This window comes from Moschus berezovskii, chromosome 4 (genome assembly GCF_049115385.1).
Source record: "Moschus berezovskii isolate FMDL1 chromosome 4, NW_MosBer_1.0, whole genome shotgun sequence".
Taxonomy (NCBI): domain Eukaryota; kingdom Metazoa; phylum Chordata; class Mammalia; order Artiodactyla; family Moschidae; genus Moschus; species Moschus berezovskii.
The window spans coordinates 1,049,107-1,066,000 of NC_142463.1; the positions used below are offsets into that span (position 1 = coordinate 1,049,107).

Genomic DNA, 16,894 nt, shown 5'->3' on the forward strand with positions numbered 1-16,894 from the left:
CACAGCTGAGTGCTGAGACCTGAGAACAGCCGTGGCGGGCGGAGGCTAAGGATGCAGGGCAGCCCCACGGAGGGCTCAGCCAGCAAGACAGGAGGACGGCCCTCCCCAGGGCACAGCTGAGCGCTGCGACAGAACAGCCGTGGCGGGCGGAGGCTAAGGATGCAGGGCAGCCCCACGGAGGGCTCAGCCAGCAAGACGGGAGGACGGCCCTCCCCAGGGCACAGCTGAGCACTGCGGAGAGCCTGGGACTTGGGGGCCCAGGCCCACAGGCTCCAGGGCTACTGCAGGCAGAGCTCCGGGGCCCCTGCCTCTCCCCCATAGGGCTTCCCGTTCACCACTGTCTGGGCGAGCCACACCTGGCCCCGGTGCTAGGCTAGCCCCTGAGAGCCTGGGCCACACCTGGGTGGGGTCGGATCAGCTCCTGGGGGGAGGGGGGCGTAGCAGGGAGGACAGTCACTGGGGCACTGCGACCTGGCGGCTGGCCCGCCACCCCGGCCCCTGGTGGAACAGGGGTCTCTGTGACCAGGCCTCACCAGTGGGCCAGCTGACATGTCACCCTGGGGTCCGAGCGTGCGATCCTGGGGAGAGCTGAGTGGACCCACAGCAGAGGCACCGCCCCAGGAACCCAGCCCGTGGGTGGCCAGGAGGAGGGGGCCCGGATGCTGCCCTGGTCACTGTGGTGTGCCGCTCCCAGCACCCACGGCTTGGCTGTGCTCAGGGGCCGTGCCCCTAGGGGAGGCCAGCCCCCACCTTGCCTGGGCCAGCGAGGCTGCAGCCCCTTCACTCCATCCGCCCAGGTCACACTCAGGCCCGCCACTCACCTCTTTACTCCAGTTTGGGAGAAAGGCCCACAGCGAGGGTGCTGACAAGTGCCCCTGGCTTTGATGTTTGGGGATCCTGGGGGTGGCAGAGGGGCTGGGGAGGTTGGGGGCAACCAGCAGCTGGTGCTCGGACCCCAGGGGCCACAGGGCAGGACATGGGGCCTCCTGGTGCAGAGCTGGACTATCAGGAGGGGCTGGATGCAGGCAAGAGCCCCCGCCTCTGGCTGGAAGCCTGGGTCAGAGGACAGGGCTGTGACCAGCTCCAGACCCCATGCCGTGGCCACTGGGCAGCTGTGCAGGATGAGAGCCGGGACGGACAGGCTGGGAGGCAGTCTGCAGAGTGGAGGTTTAATGGGACAATCACGGTGACCCCGAGCGGAGGTCCCCTGGGGGCCCAGCTTGAACCCCGGGGCTCCCCGGGCCTCTTCCAGCAGGGTGGGCCTAGAAACAGCACCAGTGCCGCCTGCCTTCCTGCGTGTTATTGCTGCACTGGCCCCGGGGCCTGGGACCCTGAGTTCCCTGAGGAGTTAAGGCTTTCCGGGGCCCCCCTCCCCAGGGATATCCACCGTCTCTGCGGCGCCCCGTCCCCCATGGGGAGGGTGTGGGCACGTCTGCATCCTCGTCCCTCGGGCAGGGACCGAGGGAGGCTGCCAGCCCCGGGGGTGCGGGCCGGGGTCCAGGGCTCCATGGAGGCAGGCGTGCGCGGCAGCCCAGGCCCTCCCGGCGGACAGAAGGCACAGTGTGGCGGTCGCTGTCGACCCAGGGCAGCGCCTGGCAGTCAGTGTTGAGACAGGAGGGCCCGCAGTGCAAGAGCGCTTGGGGTGGGGAGGGGGACGGGTCCACGGGCCCCGGTTGGCCCTGGAGGGGCCCTTGCAGAGCCCCCACCAGCCAGGCCCGTGGCCCAGAAGGCACAATCGTGGTGTCTGAGAGGCGAGCGCTAGGCAGACACGTTGACGTCCCTGAGAGAGATGGTGCCACCCGGGGCCTCGTCCCCGAGCAGCAGGCCCGGCTCGGAGTCCGCTGCAGCCCCGCCCGGCTCCGCACCAGGGCCCAGGCCCTGCGACAGGATCTGCTGGATGGTCCGCCGCAGGTTGGGGTGCAGCCGGCCCTGCGTCTGGCAGAAGACCTCCAGGGCAAAGGACTTGAGGGCGCCAGTGCACAGGTCCTCGTACAGCGGGATGGTGTACATGCGCGACATCTGTGGGCGGCCGCAGGTCACGGGGCGCCTGGCCCTCCCCCAGCCCCCAAGTCCTCCCCTCCCCACCCAGGGCGCTCGGGCTGCAGGGGCCCGGCCAGGGCTCAGGCCTGGGGACCCGGTGACCCTTAGGCCTTAAGGAGCTCAGATGCCCCTGGTGTGCCCACCCTGCGGTGAGACCCCTGGACTCTGCTCCTGGCTTGACCACTGGCCTTGGGCACAGCCTCCCTGAGGTCTGCTGGGGTCTGGGCCCCACCACATTCTCTGGGCCACCCAGCCTGAGTGGCCGGGTTGGGGGAAGGCAGGGGCCGCCCAGCCTGAGTGGCCGCACCTGACTCTCCAGGAAGCGCCGGACCCTGTGGAGATCGGGGTAGTAGTCGTTGCGGACCACGATCTGCAGCCAGCGGATGCGGATCTCGGCGTTCATGGAGTCCAGCAGTGACGAGTAGCACTTGGAGAGGCTCATCACCACCTCTGTTGGGGCCACAGCAGGTCAGGGCAGGTGATGCCCCCACTTCCCACCCCGGCGGCTGCAGGACTCACCCTGGGGCAGCGGGGACCCATCCAGCAGCCGGTCCAGGAAGAGCGCCGTCTGGAAGGTCCTCCACTTGGAGATGTCGATGGCGCTGGCAGAGGCGGCCGCCTGGTCCAGGGGCTCGGCCGTCCACAGCTGGAAGAGGGCCTCCACAGGCCGCGTCAGGCTGGATCCCTGAGACAGGTCCGGCTCGGCCAGTGGGGGGCCCGTGGCATTCAGCCAGCGCTCGAACTCCAGCCCTGCAGGACAGACACCCTCCTGGGTCCCCAAGCAGGCTTGCCTGGGAGACTGCAGACCCCGAGGGTGTACCTGGGGGAGACCCTGCCAGGGTTTGGGAGCCCCACGGGCAGGGGTGGCCTGGGGAGGCAGGAGTCGGCTGCAGACCCTGCAAGCCACGGTGGCTTCCAAGAAGGGGCACAGAGAGCTGGAGCCGGTGACCAGGGACCCCCTGCCCACCCACGTCTCCCGGGTGGAAACAGTGAGGTGTCATGGGCCCAGAGGCGGAGGGCGGGGTGGGGAGAACTGCCCTGGGAGGAGGCTATTTCTGCTTTGGAGCCCTGAAGCCTGGGCAGCTGTGGGGGCAAGTCCTGCCATCCCTGCTCCCCAGACCCTTGGGGCACAAACCTTCCCCAACACAGGGGCCCTGGCCCACACTTTACTGCGCTACCACAAACACTGACTCCCCTTGAGACGACAGGCCCTTCTCTGCTTTGGCCTAAGCCCTTGGACCAGGGGCACCCTTGCAAACAAGCCCGCTGCCTTCAGCCTGCTCTGAGGCAAACTTCCCTCTGCTCCTGGACCCTGCCCCAGGCCCGCTGAGCAGTTTCCAAGGCTCTTTCTGGAGCTGCGTACTCAGCTCTGCTTGCACGCATGCTCAGTGGCTCCACTGTGCCTGACCCTGTGCAACCCCATGGACTGTAGCCAGCCAGGCTCCTCCGTCCATGGAGTTCTCCAGGCAAGAACACTGCAGTGGCGTCCCGGGCCCTCCTCCAGTGGATCTTCCCGACCTGGAGTCTCTTGTGTCTTCCACGTTACAGACATTCTTTACCCACTGAGCCACCTAGCCTAACTGCCACCTCCTCCAGGAAGCCCCCGGGGGCCCCTCCGGGCTGGGAATCCCACTCTCCTCTCTGTTCCTTCCACGAGATCCAGCCTGAGTTCCACACCAATGAGTGAAAGTGGCCGCCGGCCAGATGGAGCCCCCATACCCACTGTCACACCCCTGACCCCGACAGGCTGAGGGTGGGCCGGTGTGGACACACAGCCATGGGGGGAGCCTCACCTGCCCGGCAGTCCACGCTCTGCTCCTTCAGCTCCGGAAAGAAGGTCAGGAAGGAGTCCAGCAGGTCCTGGGCCACCACGCTGGTGAACTTGTACTTCTCCACGTAGGCCTGCGGGCGGAGTGGACTCAGCAGGCCCGGGGGCTGGGTGCGCCCCTGTCCCCCTCCCCACCCCCCCAAGCCAGGCACACACCACAGGAAAGGGTCCTGCACCCAGGGGTCTAAGCAGGGGCAGGCAGGGCCAGGGCGGGCGCGGGGGCGCCCACAGCTGCACAAGGGGCCTGCCAGGCGGCCAAGACTGAGAGGTGGGATAGCCAGGAGCCCGGTGAGAGCCCCACTCACGGCCCCCACCACTCCACCCCCACGGCAAACCCTGGGAGCCGGAAAGGGGACGGGGGCCAGGGAGCGGGCTGCTCACTCGGAGGAAGTCGTCAAAGCGCTGGGGGTCCCCGCAGAGTTGGGACAGGTAGTACACAAAGCAGTAGCCCTTCTCGTAGGTGAATAGGTTCATCAAGTGGCTGGGGTTCACGCCTGCGAGGGAAACCATGGCTCTGGGAGGCGCCCTGAGCCACCGGGGCCCCCGGGGGAGGGGGCGGGATGGTGGTGGGGCGCTGCAGGGCAGGGGTCACTGAGGCCCCCGCCACTGACGTCCAGACACCCCGGGAGTGTGTGCGTGGGGGCGCCTGCCCTGCTGCAAGGCCCTCAGTGGAGACCTTGGGTCCACACACTGGGGAGACGGGCGCTCAGAGCCCTCGAGAGGTGGCGCAGGTGGTGGAGGGAAGCCCCCAGGCCTGGCCTCCACAGTGAAGCCTCGTGGGGATGCAGGCCCCGCCTGGGCTGGGCGGGCGGGGGGGGGCCCGATGTCTGCAGGTGACGTGTGCAGGGCCGGGCGGGAGCAGGTACCTGGCTCCAGCTTGACCTGCAGCTTGCTGACCGGGCTGTCCTCTCCGAGAAGCTTCATCTGCCTGTGCAGGGCATCCAGGCGGAAGGCTGTCTCCAGACAGGTGAAGGCCGCACCTGGACGGGCAGGAGCAAGGCAGCTGCCCTGGCTGCTCCCCGCCCTGGGCCCCACCAAACTGCCCCCCGCAGGACACACACACACGTGGCAGGGGGACCGCAGCCTGGGACCAGCCGTGTGCAAGGTGCCTGCTGGCCCCCGTGCTGCCTGCATGTGGCCCCCCACTGGCCCTCTTCTCCCTGCCCGGGGGCACCATGCGTCCCGCCCCACCGGCGCACCGTGGGTCTCGGTGGTGATGCGCCGCTGGGCGTAGGTGGCCAGGCCCTCGCTCAGCCACATCTCCTCCCAGGTGGCGTTGGTGACAGCGTTCCCGAACCAGCTGTGGGCCACCTCGTGGATGACGTCGATGACCAGGAACTCGTCGCTCTCCAGGATGGAGGAGGTGATGAAGGTGAGGCAGGGGTTCTCCATGGCCACGATGGGGAAGGACGGAGGCAGGAACACGATGTCATACCTGCAGGGCCAGCAGTGGGGGCTGCGGGTGAGCCTTGCCTCCTGCTGCGCCTCGGCAGGCTGGGGGGGCGCGCGTGCCCTCTGACCCCTCTTGCAGCTGACTGGGCTCGCAGACGTACCTGCCCCACAAGTAGGGCCCGTAAAGCCGCTCAGCTGCGCTCAGCCACTGCTCCACTGCACCCGACAGCTTGCTGGTGGCCGTGGGCAGGAGGCACGGCTCGGCCCACACGCGGCTCCTGTCACGGGGGAGACGGTGGGCGGGGGCCAGCCCGCGCCCCCAGCCCATGCCCCGCACTGGGCCTTCCCTCTGCTCTTGGGCGCAAAGACCGCCTGTCTACACCCAGTGTGGCCGGCCACCGCCCACCGCCCACCCTTCAGGCCCTTCCCCCGTCTGGGCCGGGCCGTCCATGCGCTGTCTCGGAGCGCAGAGGGTGTGTCTGCAGAGGCACTGCCCAGAAGGACTGGCAAAGGGCGCCAGGGTGCGAGCAGCCAGGGGAGGACGGCCCCCGGGCAGTGACACTTAGGCAGGGGCAGGGCTGGCCCCACCACGCGGGGCCACACAGTGCGGCCACGGAGGCAGGCCGCATGCTGGGCCCCGGCAGCATCTCCTGAGCCTGGACCCTGGGCAGCAAGCAGGAGGCGGGCCTACCTGGGCCCGATGTCTGCGGGCTGCAGGTCCCCGGCCACGAGGGCCACGAGGTAGGCGGGCACGGGGTGCTCCATGTGGAAGCGATAGACGCCCTCCTCCTCCACGTAGCTGCTCTGCGTGGCACTCATCAGCACCTGCACCCCCGACGGGGCCTGCGTCCCGGAGGCCCCGCCCATCAGGACAGCGTGTCCCCCACGGGGAGCCCCACGCCCCACTAGGGCCACCCCGTGTCCCCGCCGGGGGGCCCACAGCTCGGTCGGCGAGCCCCGGGTCCCTGCGAGAAGCCCCACCCCCCAGATCAGGCAGCCACACCACTAGGGAGCCTCCGGCCCCTGTCAGGGACCCCTCCCCATGCCGTTCCCGGAGCCCCCAGCTCCCGGCCCACACATCTCTCTTCCCAGTCAGGAGTGGAGATGGGGCTGGGAGGCTGCCAGGAGCCCTAGGACCTGGCCTCTCCGCCTGCCTCCTCCCCGCATCGGCGTCTCGGGGCTCAGGCTAGGTCTAGGACCCCAACGCGGGCATGCTGACCCTCCCGCACGGCGGGCAGGGTGCACTCCTTCTCGGATGGCCGTCTGGGCGGCAGCTGGGGAGCAGGCCCAGGCAGGGAAAAGTCAGGAGCAAGGCCTGATGCCGGGCACTGACCTTGACCACGGCCGAGTAGGTGCACTTGACGGCAGGTGTGTCGAAGCATGGGAAGAAGGAGCGGTTGCAGACGGAGTGGCCCTGGGTGAACACGAAGGGCTTGGCGCTGCCGTAGGTCAGCTCTGGGTCCAGCCACCAGATCTGCAGTGGGTGGTGGGTAAGGGGTCAGCTCCGGCCAGGGCGCCCTCCCTGGGACAGCGGGCCAAGCCCTCCTGGAGACCAGAGCTGCAGGCTGATGGCCCTGCCCCACCAGGGAGCCGTCCCTCAGGTGCTCTGGCCCACCACTGCCCCCAACCTGCCCAGGCCAGCTCAGCGCTCCCCTTCTTAATGCCACCAAGCATCCTGATGTCTCCAGGAAGGGCGTCTGGAGGCCGGGGGCCTCCCCAACCCAACTGCAGCCACTCTGTGGGGTCCCGAATCTGCCCCAAGGTCCCCTCTGCCGGGACAACGTGGTCACTGAGGCCAACTGGACGGGTCTTCAGGGACCAAGTGCACACAGGTCCCCCCAGGGCCGTGATGGAGGGCCCCCAGCCCCTGCAAGCAACAGGCCCGAGGACGGCAGCCACAGCTGCTTGCCACTTGGGACCCCAGACCCAGGACTGCCCCTGGGGGCTGTTTGTGCCAAGACCCCAGAGGTGGGGGACCCCAGACCCAGGACCGCCCCTGGGGGCTGTTTGTGCTGAGACCCCAGGGGTGGGGAACCCCAGACCCAGGACTGCCGCTGGGGGCTATATGTGCCAAGACCCCAGGGGTGGGGGACCCCAGATCCTAGCGGATGTCCAGGCCTGCAGGGCCGCCTATCCAGTTCCTACAGACCAGTCAGGCCACTGTCAGCCTTCACGGACTCCCACAAAACGCCTTTTCGGCTTCTATGTCTCTGTTCTCTGCCCGCGCACAGCCTGCGGCGGTATCTTCCTTTTCTGCTGACCCCTAGGGCTGCCCCAGATGTTCGGAAGGCCTGTCTGGGGAGCCTGTTCAAAAATGCAAACTCCTGGGTCTGGTGACAGAGTACTGGGACCTAGGAACCTGCATTTCACCCCCCACCCCCACCCCCAGGTCCTGGGACAAGTGGTCCCTGGCTCACGCTGGGGACAGGCCCCTGTGGTCAAGCTGCTGGGGACAGGGTCAGGCCAGCAGGGTAGCCTGCTGTGGGCCCTGGTCCCACCACTCTCCGACCACTTTGCTGGTCTTAGGTGGACCAGACACATGGGCTCCAAGGTCAGGGAGAACCACATCCTCTGTTTTCATGGCTGTGGTGGGAGCCATGCCCGCCAGCTGTCAGAGCTCCAGAAGGCCCCTGGCAGACAGCAGGGGCCAGGCGGGCAGGGCAGGGGCCAGGCCGACAGGCAGCAGGGGCCAGGCGGGCAGGGCAGGGGCCAGGCCGACAGGCAGCAGGGGCCAGGCGGGCAGGGCAGGGGCCAGGCTGACAGGCAGCAGGGGCCAGGCGGGCAGGGCAGAAGCCAGACCGTCAGGGCAAGGGCCAGGCTGGCAGACAGCAGGGGCCAGGTGGGCAGGGCAGGTCCAGGCCAGCACATCTGCAGAAGCTCACAAAGGGGTGAGGTGGCAGCTGGGGGCTCCTGGGAATCATGCAGGAAGCCTGCAGGCGTGTGTCTGGCCTAAGCTCTTCCTGATTTCTCCTTGACGGCTCCTGGCCTGACGCCTTTCCGTCACCCTATGTATTCATATGCTACGGCGGAGACGGATGGAGCCTCCTAGGGCCTCCCAGAGCTACTTGAATGTCATGTGTCACAGCAATGCGGTCCACACAGGGACCTAGAAAACCCCATGCTCCATCCTGGAAGTGCCACTGCGGTGGAAGGGCGCTGTCTGGGCTGCCCAGCCTTCCTGCCGAGCCCCTGGGCGGTGGGCGCTCCATGTCCAAGGCCCCGCAGAGCCTGTACGTGTCTGTGCTGGGGACGCGGGGCCAACCTGCTGGAGCACCCACCAGCCCCCTGCGGCCTGAAGCATTAGAGACCATCCAGGCCCCCTCGGTCTCCCACTCCAGGAAGTCTGTCCCTCTTGCCACCCCCAGGGAACAGTCCTCTGAAGCCCGGGTCACATGGAGGCCCTTGGTCGCACTGCCAGGCTCCGGCAGATGCATGGCTTGGCATGTGCTCACCAGAAGCTGCCCCTGTCCCCAAGCAGGGACCCGTCCTTGCACAGCTGAAGGGAGAAGCTTCCCTGGAGGCACGCAGTCCCCTGTCCCCGGGACCAGAACCCGGGCGCTCACTCGGTCCAGGGCTCCTAAGGGCTCCCCTGGCACCAGCTGGGAAGACCTGCCGGCGCCTGGACAGGACCCCGGGGCGGGCTCGGGGAGAGCCGGGCTGGCCCCCCTCTGCAGGTGTCGCAGGCGCAGCGCGCCCAAGAACGCCCCCCTGGGCCGGCGGCACGGGGAGAGGCCGCCCGGAAGCGGGACTCACGGCGGGGGCGTCGGTCGAGGTGTAGCGCAGGATGACCTGGAAGGGCTGGTGCGCCTGCAGCTCAGGGGGCAGCGTGACGGTGAGCGAGGAGCCATAGTCGGTGAACGGGTCCACCCTGAAGGCCAGCGGGCAGCAGGCGGGCTCCGCGCCGGGCGCCTCGCAGAAGGCGGGCAGCGGCGGCGGCGGGGCGGGTCCCGGCCCGGGGGCGGCGAAGGCGAAGGCGCAGGGCGGCTCGGCGGCGGCGGCGGCGGCGGCGGCGGCGGGGGCGCGGCGGAAGGCGGCCGAGTGCAGGCGCAGGGCCGGGTGCGCGTCGAGCACGAGCGCGCGGGGCGCGGGCCGCCGCGCGCACAGCTCGAGCACCAGGCAGCCGGCCAGCTCGCGCGCCTCGGGCCGCAGCTCCAGGCCCAGCTGCAGGTGGCGGAGGCGGAAGAGCTGCGCGCTGGAGGCCGAGGCCACGTCCAGGGCGGGCGGCGGCTCGGGCGGCGGGCGGGCGGGCGCAGCCTCGGCGCCGGGCGCCTTGCGGCAGCAGCACTGCGCCGCCATGGCCGCCGCGCTAGGTGAAATCCATGGGCGGCGGCCGCCCGGGGCCGCGGGGAGCGGGCGAGGGGCGCCGGGCGCCGGGCGGCGGGGCGCGGGCACAACAGGAAGTCGCGCCGGGAGCCGCCCGGCCCGGCCCCGCGCCGTGCGCCGCCCCGCTCCGGCTCCGCTCGGCCGCCGCCGCCGGGGGCGCTGTGCGCGGGGAGGCCGGGCCGCGGGGGCCGCGGGGCCGGGGTCGTCGTGCGCGGGGGGCCGGGGCGCCCGCGGCTCCGCGAGAGACCGAGGAACCCAGGGGCCGAGAGCGCGGCTGGGGGCCGTGAGCCCGGGCGCTGTGCGTGGGCCGCGACCGAGAACCAGGTGCGACGCGTGGGGCCGGGGCAGCCGCCGTGTGCAGGTGGCCCAGGCACTGGGCTGGAGGAAGGGGAAGGCGCGGCGAGCCGGGCGCGCTGGAGGTTCCTCGGGCACCCTCTGATGGGACACCTGGGTCAGGAAGGAAAGTGTTACTCGTCCGTTCCAGAGCCTCAGGCCTGGAGAAAAATGCAATGATTCCCATCACCCTGGCCCACTCCCCTGTGAGACCAGTGGTCTATGTTACGTGCCATGTGGAGCATGGTGGTGGCTCTGGAACCTTGAGACTGTACCCTCAGATGTGTGAGGCTTCTTAGGTTGAAATTAAATAGAATGGAAAGTTCAGATCCTCAGTTGCACTAGCCCTATTTCAGGGTCTCCATGTGTGTTTGGAAGGTCGTGTCAGGCTAGTGGAGCTTCCTCCGTGGCTCAGTGGTAAAGAATCTGACCCCCAATACAGGAGATGCAGGTTTGATTCCTGGGTCGGAAATATCCCTGGGAGAAGGAAATGACAACCTACTCCAGGGTTCTGGTCCTGGAGAATCCCGCGGACAGAGGAGCCAGGTGGACTACAGCCCATGGGGTTGCAGAGTCGGACACGACTGAGTGAGCATGCACACATCAGGCTAGTAGCGCCATACTCGACAGAGCAGGTATTTCATCATCAGGAAAGTCCTGCTGAACTCTGCTCCCTTCAGGGCTGTCCAGCCCCTGGAGGATGATTGTTTAGGAGGTGAGTGCTGGACAGTCAGGAGACCTGGCCAGCCTGTCATTCCACTCTTGCCCAGGCCTGTCCAGAGACCTGGGCCCGAGGTGGGTGGCTGGAGACCAGCAAGGATGCTGAGACCAGTATTGGGTGGGTCTCAAAGCCACAAGTGAGAGGGGCCACCAAGGTGTTCTTCCATTGTCGTGGGAGAATTCAGGTCCTCAGGGAGCCAGGACGTTTTGGCCTGGAGTCCCACCCACCTCTGTCCCTGCTCCTCCTCTGTGTGGCACAGCTGGGGCCTGGCTCGTCCTGCCCTCAACCTCGGTGGCATCCCTGAGGGCCGTTTAGTCCTTCTGGACCCCGTATCTCCATCTGTCATTCGTGTGACCCTGCCTGCCCTCTGGGCGCTGGGGGGCAGGGTGGGACTGCCGAGCTGAGGGCCCATGCTCACAGTCAGCACCCGCACTGCAGCATCTCTGCAGCTTGCCCCGTGTGTCATTTTAGCCTTGGCGATGCAAGCTCCTATCAGGGCCCCAAAATCACCAGCCACTTAAGAGGAAGGGGTTCAGCCCTGCATCCAAGACTCAAGACGGGGGAGAACTGGGTGCCTTCAGGGGCCCAGCGCCTGCCCAGAGGCCAAGGGCAGAGTGTTTTAGATGGCACTCCCGGCGTGACCAGCCTTTTGGAGCCATCCTTTCCCCTCTCCCGGCCAGTGGGACTGGGGCTGGAAGACCACCAGGGACTACGTGTGGGCACCCGCAGCGGCCTGCCCTAAGCACCTGCAGGCAGGTCTGCCAGCCCCCTGCACAGGCTGTTAACCTCAGTGGGCTTCTTGCCCTCCTGGTGCCCTGGACTTTGGGAGCAGGGGTTGAGTCTTGTCCCTTCTCTTCTGGAGGGCCCTGGCCACACCCAGTGGCCTGTCCTGCACACAGGACTGGTGGGGCAGGTGCAGTCGTGTAGGTCCGGAGGAACTGTTACCACTCCTCCCTGGGCCACGCCTTTCACCCATTTTTCTAAGGAACCAACACAAGTCAGTCTGAAGGAGCACACAGATCCGTTTTGCAGCACTAAAGGCAGCTGACCAAGGCATCTGTGAGCTGTGAACAGTGGTCGTCTCCACCCTCCACCTCGTCCCTGCCCTGCAGAGGATGGTGCCTTTGGGGTCGGGGGTCAGGGGCGCTGCTTTGCTGACAGAGGTCCAGAGTGGCTGCAATGTACCCTCCTCCCCCAATCCACCTCGGGGAGAGGAGCCGGAAGTTGGGACTGCCAGAGGCTGGAGTTTTCCCATAGGGATTTTCATGCACCAGCTTTTTAAAAATTATTTTATTTTTTGACTGTGGTGGGCCTTTGTTGCTGCAGAGTCACGCTGGCGGGGCTGCTCTTCCCTGCGGTGTGCGGGCTTCTCAGCACGGTGGCTTCTCTTGTTCTGGAGGAGGATGTAAAGCGCAGGCCTCCACAGTCCTGTGGCGCACGGGCTTTGTTGCCCCGCGGGATGTGGGATCTTCCTGGACCAGTGTCCCTTGCATTGCAAGGTGGAGTCAACCACTGGACCACAAGGGAAGCCCCATACACCAGCCTGTGGATGGTCCAGCCCTGACTGGCTTGGCGGGCGGATGCCCCTGCACCCAGCCTCTCCAGATGGGACACAGACAGGCTGCCCCTGTTCAAGTGTGCAGGCACCGGGAGGGGAGCGGCTCCCTGGCCTCACTTGTTAGCGGGTGGACACAGCGGTGGGAGGGCTGCCAGGAGGTCCATGGGGCTCACGTGGGGGCTGTGCTGTCCCGGGGACGCCTGGGCCTCTGGCAGCAGGCAGACTTGGGCAGCTCTCCAGATGGAGCTGGGGGACCAAGGCCTGGCCCAGGCTCTGACATCCCTGCACCCGTGTCACCTGGGGCCACGTCAGCAGGTGAGGGGGTGTGCCAGCAGGGTACCGTGAGCACACAGGGAAAAGATCTGAGCTCAGGTCCTGGCTCCTGACCTCCCAGCTGGGCAAACCACTCAGCTTGCCTGAGGTTACAGATGGAGCCACTGCGGCCTCACCTGCCACATGGAGATAATGGCAGGAGCTTGTTTACAGGTACATGGAAAAGCAACATGAGCTGTGAGGGGCCTGCGGGGAGTAGGCGGCAGCTGGCGAGCCCTCCATAAAGGTGGCAGAAGTCGGGTTATGACGAGGGCTGTGGCTCTTGGAGATGGGCGCTGCGCAGGGCTGCGTGCTGACCTGCAGAGGTGGGGTATGCTCTGAGCCAGGGGCCATCGCTGGCAAACCAGGCGCAGGAGCAGGAAGGCTAGGGAGGGTGGGGCCCCCTTCACAACCACCCCAGGGCCTCGCTCACGCTGCAGGCTCCCAGCTGCACCCTTTGGGCTCTGCTTGGTCAGAGATCTTCATCTGCAGGCGGGGCACTTCCATCTGGGACACACCTGGACAGGAGGCTGAGCCCCCACTTAGCCAGTTGGGGGTCCTCAAGGCACAAATCAGAGTTGCTCTGCTTGGTGACTGACACTTTTTTTGGGGGATGGTGCTGTGCGGCTTGCAGGATTCCAGTTCCCCAACCAGGGACTGACCCCAGGCCTCAGCTGTGAAAACACCAAATCCTAACCACTAGACCTCAAGGAAACTCCCTGACCCTGACTCTGAAAGGGCAGCAGGGCTTTGCTGTGGTGGGACTCGGGGTGCTGTGCTCATGCCGCTCAGGACTCCCGGGTTGTGCAGGAGAGCGCGGAGGGCACAGCACAGTGCAGGCAGGACCGCTTGGCCCTTCAGGATGAAGGCCCCACACACCCCACTAGGAGGGCCAGGACCTGAGGCACTGGCCGAGGGTCAAGGGAGATGACACACACCAGCTGGGTGTCCCGTCCGTCCTTCTGTTACGTGTACACTTGCACGTGTTAACCGGGCACTACGTCATCTGTAATTCACATCTTATGCATTTTCTCCTTTACCCTCTCCCCTCTATCTTATTTAAGGAGTGTTGAGAGTGATTTTCTAGAATAGTCTACAGGCTGCAGGATGCCCAGGTGAAGTGCCTCTGAACCAGAGTAATCAACGTGCTCAGACACATGCGTGGTGAGTGTGGTCTGACCTTGGCTGGAACTGGGAGGTCAGTGAGGTAGGAAGTGGGTGTGGGCACTGACAGCCCCAAGGGAGCCCAAGCTGAGTGGTCTGTCACAGAGCTTCGAACCCACAGCCGTGTGTAACAGCAGCTACGAGTCTATTTTCGAAAGCCAGCGTGGCCTGAGCTGGTGGCAGGCTTGAATGTGGAAGGGGGGCAGGTCCTCGTGACTGCTGTGGTTTCCCCATCTCCTGACCGTGGCTCCCCGCCCTCCACCTCTCTGTAGTAAAGGTGTTTCTGGCTAAGTTTTCTCGAGTGGTTTTGATGTTCCTGATCAAGCCCTGTCTAGTAAACCCGAGGACCAGGGGAGGAACGGTTCCCCAGTTCTCTGCGGACATACCCCTACACCACCATCAAGCGGGGACAGAGAGCTTTGGGAAGCGGCAGGAAATGAAAACTCCGCGGAACATGAAGCAGGAGAGGACGGCCCAGCCTCCCGTCAGTGCATACACTACGTCTTCCCACCGCGAGGATGCAGGAGACCCCCGAGCGTCCTGCTTTGGGGTTGGTTGGTCGTCCTTCAGGGCTGACCACTTAGGGCTCACTCGGGCCCGAGGGCTCCCTGGGCAGAAGGGACCGCGACTGCAGGGCCTCCTCGTACTTCTGGAGCTGGGACCAGAAGCCCGGGTTGGGCTCGGCCACTGGGCGGGCGCTCTTCACGGTCTGCAAAGAAGTGGCTGCGGCTAGACGCCCTCGCAGCGCTCGCGGCGAGGTGCACAGACGCCCCGCCCCCGCCGACGCCCGGAGGCCCCGCCCCACGGGCGCGCCCCGCCCCGTCCGGAAGTGTCTCCCCAGGCGGCGGAACCCGCCGCTCCCGGCCGGAAGGCCCGCCCTACCCGGAAGGCCCGCCCTACCCGGAAGGCCCGCCCTACCCGGAAGGCCCGCTCCAGGCTGAGGCCGCGGTGGCGCATCAGGTAGGCGGTGCAGACAGCGGCCGAGCGGCTGCGGCCGTTCTTGCAGTAGACGAGGCAGGCGCCGCCGGCGCGCACCGCGGCCTCCATGGCGGCGCAGGTGGGCTCCAGGTGCGCCAGCAGGTCCTCTGCCGGGTCGTCGAACACGGGCACGCGCAGCTCGGCGACGCCGGGCGCGCCCGGGCCGGGCTGCTGGCGCGAGACGTTGACGCACAGGGTGACGCCCGCGCGCGCCAGCGGCTCCGGCGCGGCCGCGGCGCGCGCGCTCCCGAGGAACAGCGACGGGGCGACGCGCACGAGCGGCGGCGGCGGCGGCTCGGCGGCCGCGCGCCGTCCGGCCCGTTCCGGGTCCATGGCCGGCTCCCGGGCGCCCGGCCCGGGTGTCGGTCTTCGGGCCGTCGGGTGGCCGGCCGACGCCCCCGGGTCCCCGGGGCCGCCCCTCCAATCCCGGGGCGTGTGTGCGGGAGCGTCCACGCCCACGAGGCCCTGGCCCCCGCCTCGTAGGCCTGAGCGGGCGAGGCCGCCTCTGATTGGCTGGCGGTGGGGGTGCGGCCGTCGGGAGAGTCTGATTGGCTGCAGAGGTGCGGGCGTTCCTGCGTCGACTGGGCCCTCACCTGTGCAGGAGGCCAGACCCGGGCCGGCTTGAGAGGGGCGAGGAGTGAGAGCTCCCCCTGGCGGGCCTGGCGCACCGCGAGGGTTCCAGCTGGGCCGGGCGGCTGGCGGCCGGCTTCCCAGGCTGTGGCTGACGCGCTGAGCCAGGGGCCCTGTCGCAGAGTCTCTTCTGGGCACTGAGCAGTCATTACTTCTCTTACAAGCGCATTTGCCAGGTGAGATGCCCTTCAGTTCAGTCGGTCAGTCGTGTGCGACCCTTTACGACCCCATGGACCGCAGCACGCCGGGTCTCCCAGTCCATCACCAACTCCCGGAGCTTGCTCAGACTCATGTCCATCGAGTCGATGATACCATCCAACCATCTCATCCTCTGTCCCCTTCTCCTGGCTTCAATCTTTCCCAGCATCAGGGTCTTTTCAGACGAGTTAGTTCTTCGCATCAGGTGGCCAAAGTATTGGAGTTTCAGCATCAGTCCTTCCCCTTAGTACAGCTTTATGTTTATTCCTTTATGTTCTCTGCTTTCTAATAAATCGCTCTGTGTAATTTCTGCATTTTATTGTAAAACATGGTCATATAAAATAAAGCTATTTACCCTTAGCATTTACATTTTTCTTAGACCATTATTTCTGTGGTTTTTCTTATTTTTGGGGTTATTACTGTAGCTTTAAAGAGTTACACGGTTTCCACTTAAAAAGACCTCTTCAATATATTTTTCTGATGTCCAGTGTCTTTCAGGGGCCGGTTTCACTGAAAATTAACTGTCTTGCAGTTGTGTATGCATCTAGTTATTGGGGTTTCAATTCTAATAATATTGAAACATTTCTGATTTTCAATCTGTTGGACCACAAATGTTTCTCCAGTGTAGGGATCCCCAATCTCTGGCCATGGGCCAGTACCTCCTGTCAGATCGGTGGCACCGTTAGGTTACAAATAAAGTTCACAAGAAATGTAATGTGCTCGAATCATCCCAAACAACCCCCTGACCCCAGCCCATGGAAAACTTGTCTTCCATGAAACTGGTTCCTGGTGCCGAAAAGGTTGGAGACCACTGCTCTAGTACATCCCTACCCCTCCCCAACACACATGAACACGCACTACTTGTAAAGTGCACCTCTGCAGTCTTTCTGGGTGACCTCCATTCTCTCCATTCCAGCCAAAGCTACCAAGCTTGGTAACTGTCAGATATTTTTTGCTACCTGGGGCTCTCCCTTGAGCTGAAGATTGCAATGTTGGTCTGTAACCAGGTCTTCACTGGCTGTAGGTACAGATGTCACCTACTTCCCAGCATCCATGTCCTTTTCTATGCCCTAAGGAGGGATTCTGACTTCCTGGATGGGATTCTCATTTCCCATTTCTCCAGAGTTCACAGGAGCCATCCAGCTAGGTGGGAGTACCGGTCCCCCAGCTCCAGAATCAGGCTTCTGATGACACTCCGGTCAGTGACATGTATCCAGGACAGGGTTTGGGCTGTCATGTGAACCAAAGAGGACTTCCCTGGTGGCTCAGACAGTAAAAGCGTCTGCCTACAGTTGGGAGACCCGGGTTCGAGCCCTGGGTTGGGAAGATCCCCTGGAGAAGGAAATGGCGACCCACTCCAGTACACTTGTCTTGAAAATCCCTGGTAGGCTTGAAAAAGCCTGGTAGGCTCCTCTGT

General features: G+C 65.6%; 2 protein-coding genes across 5 annotated transcripts; both read right to left on the bottom strand.

The window, feature by feature from the left end:
* Nucleotides 1-1,148: 1,148 nt before the first annotated feature.
* Nucleotides 1,149-9,659, bottom strand: RNPEPL1 (arginyl aminopeptidase like 1). The gene is made up of 11 exons (XM_055403849.2): nt 9,014-9,659; nt 6,594-6,734; nt 5,952-6,103; nt 5,422-5,538; nt 5,068-5,303; nt 4,735-4,848; nt 4,250-4,362; nt 3,834-3,942; nt 2,560-2,790; nt 2,348-2,490; nt 1,149-2,019 (listed from the first exon to the last, which is right to left on the bottom strand). The coding sequence occupies exons 1-11, from the start codon at nt 9,554-9,556 to the stop codon at nt 1,759-1,761; spliced, it is 2,160 nt and encodes a 719-aa protein (XP_055259824.2). The 5' UTR covers nt 9,557-9,659; the 3' UTR covers nt 1,149-1,758.
* Nucleotides 9,660-10,900: 1,241 nt separating this feature from the next.
* DUSP28 (dual specificity phosphatase 28) lies at nt 10,901-15,099 on the bottom strand. 4 transcript variants are annotated; one of them, XR_008682880.2, is made up of 3 exons: nt 14,590-15,099; nt 14,168-14,380; nt 12,684-12,825 (listed from the first exon to the last, which is right to left on the bottom strand). XR_008682880.2 is itself a non-coding variant. In XM_088835051.1 (2 exons), exons 1-2 carry the CDS (start codon nt 14,980-14,982, stop codon nt 12,676-12,678), a joined length of 543 nt encoding a protein of 180 aa, XP_088691177.1. In that variant the 5' UTR covers nt 14,983-15,099; the 3' UTR covers nt 10,901-12,675. The 4 variants fall into 4 exon arrangements, 2 of the variants coding, with proteins under 2 accessions (XP_088691177.1, XP_055259829.1); XR_008682879.2 differs by having other exon boundaries at nt 12,687-12,825; nt 14,058-14,380; XM_088835051.1 differs by lacking the exon at nt 14,168-14,380 and having other exon boundaries at nt 10,901-12,825.
* Between the last annotated feature and the right edge of the window lie 1,795 nt (nt 15,100-16,894).

What these genes read in the sequence shown, in the direction of transcription:
- DUSP28 (XM_088835051.1), bottom strand. Translation starts at nt 14,982, where the DNA reads ATGGACCCGGAACGGGCCGGACGGCGCGCGGCCGCCGAGCCGCCGCCG. An exon ending in GCCTGGAGCGGGCCTTCCGG is followed by an intron (nt 12,826 to 14,589) that starts GTAGGGCGGGCC and finishes CCACCTCTGCAG; the next exon opens with GTCAGCACGCAGCCCTGCGC.
- RNPEPL1 (XM_055403849.2), bottom strand. Translation starts at nt 9,556, where the DNA reads ATGGCGGCGCAGTGCTGCTGCCGCAAGGCGCCCGGCGCCGAGGCTGCG. An exon ending in GGGCCCTACTTGTGGGGCAG is followed by an intron (nt 5,304 to 5,421) that starts GTACGTCTGCGA and finishes CTGGCCCTGCAG; the next exon opens with GTATGACATCGTGTTCCTGC. An exon ending in GCTTTGACGACTTCCTCCGA is followed by an intron (nt 3,943 to 4,249) that starts GTGAGCAGCCCG and finishes CTCCGCCCGCAG; the next exon opens with GCCTACGTGGAGAAGTACAA.